At 35.5% G+C, this 11,840-nt stretch overlaps 1 protein-coding gene across 1 annotated transcript; it reads left to right on the top strand.

The window, feature by feature from the left end:
* Positions 1–2,584: 2,584 nt before the first annotated feature.
* LOC128201692 (uncharacterized) lies at positions 2,585–7,938 on the top strand. The gene has a single exon (XM_052899395.1). The coding sequence runs from the start codon at positions 2,585–2,587 to the stop codon at positions 7,907–7,909; it is 5,325 nt and encodes a 1,774-aa protein (XP_052755355.1). The 3' UTR covers positions 7,910–7,938.
* Positions 7,939–11,840: the final 3,902 nt, after the last annotated feature.

Genomic DNA, 11,840 nt, shown 5'->3' with positions numbered 1-11,840 from the left:
ATTAACGTGTAAAGTTTACATTATTACACGTATTAATAATCGTAATTGTAAGATTTGTTCATTATTAAATTTCTAATTATTATTTGCTTGCCAATCAGTACTTAATTAACGTAATTTTCACAAGTACCTAATCTCGAGATATAGTTTACATACGACATGTATGTATCTATGTCTGTTTATTTTTATTTTTTTAATAGATGTAATAGAATGGTAACCCCGCCTGCGCAGGGGGGAAAGGGATTGTTAGCAATGGAGTTCGACATTGCTAGCAATATGCCCTATCAGGTCGACCTCCATGTGGTTCCCCCTGGAAACCATCGTGAACAATTTTTGTTGAATTCGTCACGATAGGCTAACTGACCTACTTCATCTATCATCCATCAGTAAAAAGTAATGGAATCGAAATATTCAATCGATTTTATTCGATTTAAAATCGATATAAAAATTTAGTAAGTACACGTTATATTTTAATTTACGTGTAATTTGGTCGAAAAAGCTCGACAGTCAGGCTCGCGCTCGCATTACAGCTGCTCAAGATTAAGGGTCTCAAATGGTCCCAAAATTAGTCGAGTTTTCTCGACTCCAATCGATTGATCTACTTTTTATTTTTATTATTATTGGCTATCGACCATGGTCTCGGCATAAAATAGGCCACCCCTTCCTCTCCCGTGGGTGTCGTAAGAGGCGACTAAAGGTCGGCGAGAGATAGACAGCAACCTCCCAGTTAAAACATCTCCAAAGCCTAACTGCGGCTGCCAATCCGCCTGCCAAGCGTGGCAACTACAGTTGACAGTTAAAGGCTAAAATGATGATGATGATTATTGGATATCAGCAGATTTATTTTGATTCTTGTTTACATTTGTTTACATTTTCATAAAGTTAAATCAGACTGCATTAATTTTATTAAAACATACATACATAGGTACATGTTTTATTCTCTGTATTATATTGTACAAATGAAAGAAATTTTAAAATCAGTTGAATAGTTTTTGGGTTTATCCATTATATATAAACAAACAAATATAAAAAGGAAATCGTTCTTCTTCATAATATTAGTATAATTATGACAATTAAGCCAAAGAGATTTTTATTTGAAACTATATAAAAGAATGGGTTTGTATGTCCTGACCTGTGACGCAAGGGTGGTCCCTCAAGAAGTCAGTCTTCAGCGCGGCCAGATGTTCCTCCAGCTCCCTTTCGAGTGGACCCTCAATGGCTTGAAATACTGATGCACCTAAGAACGACAACAGCATATTCAATTGTTGAATTCTTATACATTATGTATATATACATATATAACAAACATCCATCCATTGTTTTTTACTTGTTTTTATTAGGATTGTTAGTAATGGGATCTAACCTATTGCTTCATTGCTAGTAATACACCCTATCGGGTCGACCTCCACGCGATTACCCCTGGCAACCATTGTAGTTATTTCACTTCAAATTCGTCACTGACTTGTTTCTATCCTCACTTATCATTCCGTACCAGTAACACAGCAGTATACATCGACAGCACAGGCTGAGTTAATATTCTTTTTGCACTTATTTTAAAAGAATATGAAAGTTATTGCCACAGGAAGACTTTATACAAAAGTCTTTTGCTTGGGTGAATTTACAGGGTACAGACGAATAACACCTGAGTCCTCAGGAATGGCAAAGCATGGGGAGTATCATGGGTGAAACAGTATATTCTGTTATGTCCATGGTACTGCTCATGTCTATAGGCGACGGTTACCACTTTCCATCAGGTGGGCCGTCAGCTTGTTTGCCATTCTAAGTTGTATAAAAAAATTGCAAAAGTATTAAACAGCTGAACAAATTTCAACGCAATTTCATATACAGATGGACTATCTTAGATATTAATCTTGTGTATTAAGGCAGATAACTTTTCAATCGACTCCAAGAAGAAGCTTTTCTTCTTTATCTTGAGATCCTATTCAATTCGGTTGTATTTTCTATGTTTATAACACTTGTAAAATCCATGTAATATATATATATATATATATATATATATATATATATATATATATATATATATATATATATATATATATATATATATATATATGTTACTGCATAATCTATGGTTGCTGAAAGGAGCGTGAAGTGTGAAGCAAATTGCGACGACCCATTAATCAGCAGCCACATTCACGTCATTCGTTACAATTGAATTGCCTTTCATATACCGTTACCTCTTCATTTTCATATATACGAGTATATATACATTCCAAATATTGTAAATTTATATAGTTTCAATATTAAAATCATAATTACAACAACAATTCGTTATTTACTGCCAATCCAGTAAACTTAAATTCGAACTACCCAAGGCAAGGGCAAACCAACACACACATGCCCAAATATATGGTCAACTTCGAGCCTCATCTGCGTATCCTGGATCAGCTGAAATACCTGTCAGGTTGGTCGTTCCTTTTTCTCCCATCTTTATTTTCATTTGTGCTATTATCGTACTGTGCTTTAATACGAGTTTATTAAATTTGTTCATTTTTCGTTCTACCTACATATCTACCTGCTCGTAAAAAACCGTAAGTAATTTTCTAACTTCTAATAATTCGCTAAAATGAGTAACGAGGACTATTTTACTGAAGCTGAATCAGACAATTCGTCTAGTTTAAGTGAGCTTAAAAAACAGCGAGGTACTTTAAAGGGACGATTAACTTTATTTGAGAAGTACCTTAATAAATTAAGTAATGTTACTTTGTCTGAAAAACAACAAGCAGAACTACTATTGCGTATAGAATCAGTGTCAAATTTATTCAATTCTTTTAATGAAATACAAGAGCAAATCGAACAATTATGTAGCAGTTCAGAATTACCTAAACAATTGGAATACAGAGAATACTTTGAAAATTTATATTTTGATATGATGTCTGCTGCTAAGTGTTTTATTAAAGTGGACACAGACAAAAGTGAGAGTTCTAAATGTTCACACGCGTCCATTAGTAATAATTCAGTCTCAGTTAAGCTGCCTGAGATCAGGCTAGCCGTATTTGACGGTTCTTACGACCATTGGCTCGAGTACAAACATTCTTATTTATCTATGATTCACAAACGTAGTGATTTAGATGCGATTCAAAAATTTCATTATTTGAAATCCTCGCTCAGGGGTTCTGCACTTGAAGTTATTAGTGCATTGGAATTCACCGCTGTTAATTATACCCACGCATGGGAATTATTAGAGAGTAGGTATCATAGTAACCGTTTATTGATCCACAATCACGTTAAATCTTTATTTACTGCACAGTCTATTAATAAAGAGTCACCAATGCAAATTAGAAAGTTAATCGATGTTGTGTTACGTAACCTTCGGGCTCTTAAATCACTAGACGAACCGACAGACTCGTGGGATACATTAATCATTTATATAATGGTGTCTAAATTAGATACCTCCACAGAACGAGAATGGGAAAACCATAAAGGTACCTTATTTTCTAATTCGCAAAAGGGTAAAATAAAATTAGAGGATTTATTAAATTTTTTACGAAATCGTGCCGACATGTTGGACATGGTTCATAACAGCAATTCACGCAAACCACAAAGTCATTTGTCTAATTCTAATAAGTCATTCGATAATAATAATAATATTAGTAGACGGCAGACAAATGTCATACCACAAGTTCAGCAATCGCATAGTTTCGTGTCTACGCGTAAATACAGTACATCCGACAGGCCGATGCGTCAATGTGCGTTGTGCGGTAATATGCATTCGTTATACGCTTGTATTAAATTTCTTAACTTACCAGTTCAAGAGAGAATTAAATTTATTAATGAGAAAAAATTATGTTGTAATTGTTTACGTTCGGGACATTCGGTTTTAGAGTGTAATTTCGGTCCGTGCAAGCAATGTCAGAAAAATCATAATAGTTTATTACATAATGAAAGTGTCTACATTGCGTCTACGCCTGTTTCACCAGTGACCAGTGCGCATAATTCACAGTCAGCTGATAAAGGGCAGGTCTCAGTAGTATCACACGCAATGAACTTTATAAATCATGCTCAGTCATCAAATGACAAGGAACCTTCCATATCACTGTCACAAGTGTTATTGTCCACTGCTCTTGTTGAGGTAATGGATAATAACAACAAATATCACACAGCCCGAGCGTTGTTAGACAGTGGTAGTCATAATTGTTTTGTATCATCAAAGCTATGCGAATTTTTAAACGTATCGATTATACAGTCCACTATACACATATCTGGCGTGGGACATACAGTCTCACAATCAAATAAATTATGCGATATTAATATGCGATCGAAAACGAACGAATATAATACACGAATAAAATGTTTCATATTGCCATGCATCACGTCTAGCTTGCCGTCCACTCATATTGACAGTGCCACACTAAGTATTCCAGACGATATCTGTCTCGCGGATCCTACTTTTAATTCACCATCAGCGATCGACCTGCTGATAGGTGCAGACGTATTATGGGACTTGTTGGACGAAGGTCGACTTCGATTACCTAGCGGACCATATCTACAGAAGTCTAAGTTGGGATGGTTACTTTCAGGTCCTTTATTAATTCCTAATAATAACTTGCACAGTAATAAAGTAATTCAGTGTAATTTTGCTCAAATGTCCTCACTCGATATACAACTGCGTAAGTTCTGGGAACTGGAAGAAGTCAGTGGATCGAAGAATCTTCTCACTGAAGACGAACGTCAGTGTGAGGAGTCCTTTATTAACACGACAAAGCGAGACAGCAATGGCAGATTTGCAGTTCGAATCCCATTAAAGGAATCGGCGGACGCGCTTGGTGATTCATATGAAAAAGCCAAGTCACGTTTTCTTTCATTAGAGCGCAAGTTAAACAAGTCACCTAAATATAAAGAGATGTACGTTAATTTTATGCGCGAATACATTAACTTAAATCACATGACTCCAATTAAAGAGTACACTCAACCCTGTTATTTTCTTCCTCATCATGGGGTGTTTAGGGAACATAGCATCACTACAAAATTACGTGTAGTGTTTGATGCTAGTGCCACAACTACGACAAATAAGTCGTTAAACGACATACAGCGAATAGGGCCACCATTACAAAACGACATCTTCTCCATTTTACTTCGTTTTCGTAGTTATAAGTACGTAGCGTGCGCAGACGTGGAAAAAATGTATCGTCAAATTTTGATTCAAAACGATCAGCGTACACTGCAACTTATATTGTGGCGGGAAAATTCTACGGACGAATTAGTTGTATATCAATTAAATACGGTAACGTACGGGACGGCTTCGGCTCCCTACCTGAGCATGCGTTGCCTGCGTCAACTGGCATATGAAACTACTGATGATGTTATTGCTAGGGTCATCATCGAAGACTTTTTTGTCGATGATTTAATCACTGGTGATGATGATCCCGTAATTTTGTCTAATATATGCGAAAATGTTTCGACTGTATTAAAATCAGGTTGCTTTCCGTTACGAAAATGGACATTCAACCATGACATAAACATAAAAACATCTAAAGAATTAGCAATTGGAGAATATTGTCAAAATAAAACACTAGGACTAGGTTGGCAAGTCGACAAAGATGAACTCCATTTTACTACGAGTTTGGAAAATAAGCCTATCATCACAAAACGCACTATTATGTCAATCATTTCGCAAATATATGATCCTTTAGGACTTTTATCTCCGACTATAATTATTGCAAAGATAATGTTACAAAAATTATGGTTGCTCAAAATCGATTGGGACGATGTGGTTCCCATCGACATAGAATGTCAATGGAATCAATTTTTAAATACGTTATCACATCTGCCCGAATTACGTATACCTCGCTATGTCATGAGTGAAGATAAACAAACTTGTGAACTGCACATTTTTACCGACGCCTCACAAGACGCATATGGCGCTTGTGCGTACATACGTACTTATAATAGTGACAGTGATTTGCCTATAACTATTAAATTGTTATGTGCGAAAAGCAAAATTGCACCGGTAAAAACTGTGTGCACTATCCCGCGACTTGAGTTGTGCGGAGCATTACTAGGTGCGTGGTTGTATCATAAAATAATCAATTCACTTAGATTAACATTCACAAGAATAATTTTCTGGACGGACTCCACTATTGTTATCGGTTGGCTTAGAATGTCACCTTATAATTTGAAGACATTTGTTCAAAACCGTGTATCACAGATTAATGAACTTACGGGTGATGCAGTGTGGTTGCATATAGACGGCAAGAGCAACCCTGCTGATATCGTGTCGAGAGGCCTTACATTAAATAAACTTAAACATAATGAATTATGGTGGCACGGGCCATTATTTTTGCGAGACCGTAATTTAACTTATTCAAATAATATTTTTATAGATCAAACTCAATTACCCGAAGTTAAGACTCAACATATTAGCATGGTATGTAATGAATTAAATTATAACAACGAACTGGTTGATTTTAACAGATTCTCGTCATTCAATCGATTACGACGCGCCGGTGCATATGTATTGCGTTTTGTAAATAATATTCGAGTGAGTAAGCTACATCGTACTGTTGGTCCTTTATCTACCAATGAATTAAATGCGTCAGTTATTATGCTGACACAGCTCGCGCAATCACAATCCTTTTCTGAGGAGTATAGTGATTTAGTTAAGCGATCAGTAGTAAAGGCAAAAAGATTGATTGGTTTAAATATTTTCGTGGACGAAAACAAATTAATCCGCGTTGGAGGAAGGTTACGGAACTCGCCCCACTTCGATAATGATAAAAAACACCCAGTCTTATTGTGTAGTAAACATCGATTAACAATATTATTGTTTAGATATGAACATATACAATTGCTACATGGAGGACCACAACTCTTATTAGCTTGTATACGTGAATCCTGGTGGCCTCTAGGAGGACGAAACCTGGCTAGGAAAACAGTACATGACTGTGTCACGTGCACGCGTATGAAGGGAAGAACTTTTCAGCCGTTAATGGGTGATTTACCTGCGGAACGCCTAGAGCCTGGATTTCCATTTATGCGCAGTGGTGTAGATTATGCTGGGCCGGTGATGATATTGAATCGCCGGACCAGAGGAGCTACTCTTAGTAAGGGATATATTTGTTTATTTACTTGTTTGTGTACACGTTCCATACATTTAGAACTAGTCACTAGTCTTTCCACTAATGATTATATCCTTGCATTAAAGCGATTTATATCTCGCCGGGGTAAACCTGCGGAAATCATGTCTGACAACGGTCGAAATTTTGTTGGGGCTGAAAAAGAATTGTATTCATCCATTTATGATAAGAGTAAGGAAATTAAAGATTTTTCATCAAATAATAATATTAAATTCAGCTTCATTCCTCCATACGCTCCTCACTTCGGCGGTTGTTGGGAATTAGGAGTGAAATTATGTAAACACTACCTTCGTCGAGTAGTCGGAAACTCTAATCTTACGTATGAAGAACTCAGTAAGGTATTGGCACAAATTGAAGCCATCCTCAACTCCCGTCCTTTAACTCCTCTCTCGACAGACCCCAATGACCTTCAAGCCCTCACTCCCGCTCACTTCCTCATCGGCCGACCTTTGACAGCGCCGGCCACTAGAGACGTAACTGACAAGCCAACTCACCGCTTGCTGCGCTACGACGTGATTGAGCAGATGAGACAGCACTTTTGGAGACGATGGGCAAAAGAATACGTCTCGGAATTACAATCAAGATCTAAATGGAAGACTAACCAGAGCGAGGTTGAACTCAATAAACTCGTTCTCATTAAAGATGATAACCTGCCTCCACTGCAATGGAAGTTAGGCAGGATAATACGTATTTATCCCGGGACCGATGGTATATCGAGAGTAGCAGATCTTCTTACTTCATCTGGAACTACACGAAGAGCCTTTTCGAAGATCTGTCCATTACCCGTAGAAGCTGATACCGCAGCATCTATTTAATCTTTTGGAACCTGCTGCTTCCAAGGCGGGGCCCATGTTACTGTATAATCTATGGTTGTCGAAAGGAGCGTGAAGTGTGAAGCAAATTGCGACGACCCATTAATCAGCAGCCACATTCACGTCATTCGTTACAATTGAATTGCCTTTCATATACCGTTACCTCTTCATTTTCATATATACGAGTATATATACATTCCAAATATTGTAAATTTATATAGTTTCAATATTAAAATCATAATTACAACAACAATTCGTTATTTACTGCCAATCCAGTAAACTTAAATTCGAACTACCCAAGGCAAGGGCAAACCAACACACACATGCCCAAATAATATATATATATATATATATATATATATATATATATATATATATATATATATATATATATATATATATATAAACAACTAGATTGCGAAAAATGGCTAGTAATAGAATAAACCTTATAAACACTTTTGATGTGATTATAAGGACAAAACGCCTTACAATTTGTGACGAGCAAAATTCTTCTCTCCTAACATAGGTAAGGTGAAGGTACCTTCATTTATCTTCATTTAACGTAACCTTTATTCATGGAATTCATTACAGTATTCAAATGTATTGAACGGTTTGGTAATAATTCATATTAAACTTGTCATCCGGAACGTTTACCTTTATTTCTAACTAGCAACTCGCCTGGATTCGCATGGGTACATAGGTAGATGTCTTTATTTTAAACAAAATACAGGACATGTTACTGCTGTTAAAGTAGCTTTCTATAGGTGAAACAATTCTCCAAATCCATTGAGTAGTAATAAACAAAATAAATTCTTGCCTCTTTATAATATTACGGATAATTTAGACTAAATATTAGATAGATAGATAATAGTTATTATATCTCATAATGCTTATCGTTGTTCTAATTTATGTGTATGTATTAATATATATATATATATATATATATATATATATATATATATATATATATATATATATATATGTATATATTTCATATGTTTATCTATATATATTAAAAGTAATGTTTATGTATTATATGTGCATTTCTTATGTGTATATTATATTTATATTGTGTATTGCCTTAATGTGTTACTATAATTGTCACATATTTTTCACCACATCTGCCCTTCATACGCTTTCTGTTTTTACCCAATGGTTAGCTGGTAGAGAATGCCATATGGCATTAAGCTCGCCATTTGTACAAAATTTTATTGTGCAATAAAGAATAAATAAATAAATAATTTATTTACATTACTTACAGTACACAAATTACAATAAAAAAAAACAAACACATAATACACAGTAAAAGAGATAAAAGAATGAAAATAAAAAAGCACAAATAAAAAAAAAGCAAAAAAACAAAATATATAAACTAACAATCTCCTTTCTTTCCCTTCCTTCATGCGTGTGCCATAGTAACCGCGACTTTGTTCGCGTGACCGAGATAATGTTGATTAATCGAGATTGTCGCCTAAATCCCAAATTGCACGTGCACGTAGCACATGAAATTTCATAATAATTACTCTTAATATATTGGGAAAGTTTTATCAGAATCGGTCCGGCCGTTTATACGCGAAACGCTAACATGCGAACATAACAAACATTTTTGTAAACAGAAAAAATGCAAAAACTACTGTTTTCCGTCTAGTACGTTAGGTATCCGCCATGTGGTCCTGGCATGTGGGCCATCCCTTCCTTTCCCATGCATATCGTATGAGGCTACTAAGGAATAAATGTTTGAAGGATAGGCAGCAGCGTTAGATAGATAGACAGATACTCTTTATTGTTTCCCTCAAAAGATTACAATAGTAAATTTATTATAAATATAAACAATTACAAGAAATAATCACAATGTGAAAACAATGGGCGACCTTATCGCTAAGAGCGATCACTTCCAGGCAACCTTTGCATGGAGAGGAGTAATTATAAACAGTTTGATCGGAGGCACGATGAAATTCTATTATTTCTAAAATATAGAAAAATATAGAGAGCGTTCCTCTTTAAATAACTGTAGTTGCCAACCCGCTTGCCAAGCCAACTACTGGCAAAATCCCGTTATAATAGAGACCTATGTTGAGTACACGACTGATATGATGATATAATGATGATGATGATGATGATGATGATGATAATGATTATTATATATGACTAGTTTGTTGGTGCCTTTTGTTCAAGGCAATGAGTCAAAGGATATGCCAACCCTTCTTTTTCCGTGGCTGTCGTAAGAGACGACTAAGGGAGGGCGAGGGATGGGCAGCAGCGTCCCTCTCAAAACATCTCTAAAAGCCTAACCTAACTACGGTTGTCAACCCGTCTGCCAAGCGTGGCAACTGCAAAACTCCCCTTACGGGGAAGACTTATGTTCAGCAGTGGACAGTTAATATATAGGTGATAATGCTGAATGTGTCAATGTAGGTAATGGATATTCAAACTCCACTTGTTTCACTCGTCATTTTGTGTCGCATATCGAATAATGATGATGACATATTAAAGGTAAATCCACAAACTATTTTTCTAAAATGTATGTATGTATATATGTGTATGTATGTATGTATATATGTAATAGTATATAAGTGTATATAATGAGTAGGTATATATATTTTACATTATTTTATGTATCATATCTCTATATTAAGAAATAATAGATTTTCATTGTGCCTCCGAGCGAACTGTTTATAATTACTCTTCTCCATCCAAAGGTTGCCTGGAATAGATCGCTTTTAGCGATAACACAGATAATATATTACTATAGCGATAAGGTCGCCCATTGTTTACTCACTGTGTTTATTTCTTGTAATTGTTTATATTTATAATAAGTTTACTATTGTAATCTTTTGGAGGAAACAATAAAGAGTATCTATCTAAAATTATTGAATATACAATTTCGAGTCCATTACGATTTATTTATTTATTCATTAGTACATATTATGTGTACATGGCGGAGTTAATGTTAAAAGCATTCTCTCCTACTCAACCATGCAGTACTAATAATTATTGATATACATACATACACTATATCCACGCACACACAAACATACACACGCACATGCACAAGCACAAGCACACATACAAGAGGATATTTATTGTCATAAATAAACACTTTCTTTTTTTATGATATGTACAAAATTTTAATATTATTGTGAAACAAAGAAACTAATTCATGCTGATTAAAAAAAAAAGTAAATTGTAATGATTATGAAATTTAATGATTGTTATGAAAGAGCGGTTTCTCCTAACACAAGCAATGTTTGCTTAATAGGATGTACCTTTGTATAAAGAAAGAATGGAATTATTATTATTATACATGCATTATATAGTACATATTATAGGGGGAAAGGGATTGTTAGTAATGAGGATTAATAGCCACATTGCTAGCAAGCCCTGTCAGGTCGACCTCCACGCGGTTCCCTCTGGAAATCATTTTGACTTGTTGCATTCGTCACAATGGGCTAACAGACCTGCTTTCATGCTCATCTATCATCCCTCATTGGTGCCACGCCAGTGTATACCGATAGCGCAGACGGGGTTACCATTGCATTATCATCCATTAAAAAAAAAGTGCATATTATAAATATTATCGCGTCCTAACCACGAATTAATTTGTGAAGCACACAGCTGATGTCGATTGTCGACCGAATCACTTGATAAATACGGATTTATTGATCTTCCATCTGGTCTGTTGATTCATCCAAAATTTATACAATTCAGTCGATAATAACGCACTTGTCTATGCTTATTGAGTCTTACTTCAGATATAAGATAAGGGAGACCTCTCTGTTTAAGCTTTGTAAAAATTTTGAATGGGTACCTAACCTATAATTGATGGGGGGAAGGGATTGTTAGTAATGCGGATTACAAGTCCCATTGCTATCAATATACCCTGACAGGTCGACCTTCACGTGGTTCCCCCTGGAAACCATTGTGCTGAATTCTA

The sequence above is a fragment of the Galleria mellonella genome, unplaced genomic scaffold, assembly GCF_026898425.1.
Source record: "Galleria mellonella isolate WM207_F2 unplaced genomic scaffold, CSIRO_AGI_GalMel_v1 utg57, whole genome shotgun sequence".
NCBI classification, from domain to species: Eukaryota; Metazoa; Arthropoda; class Insecta; order Lepidoptera; family Pyralidae; genus Galleria; species Galleria mellonella.
The sequence above is the reverse complement of the archived record's forward strand: the minus strand, read 5'-3'. Positions and strand labels throughout refer to the sequence as shown.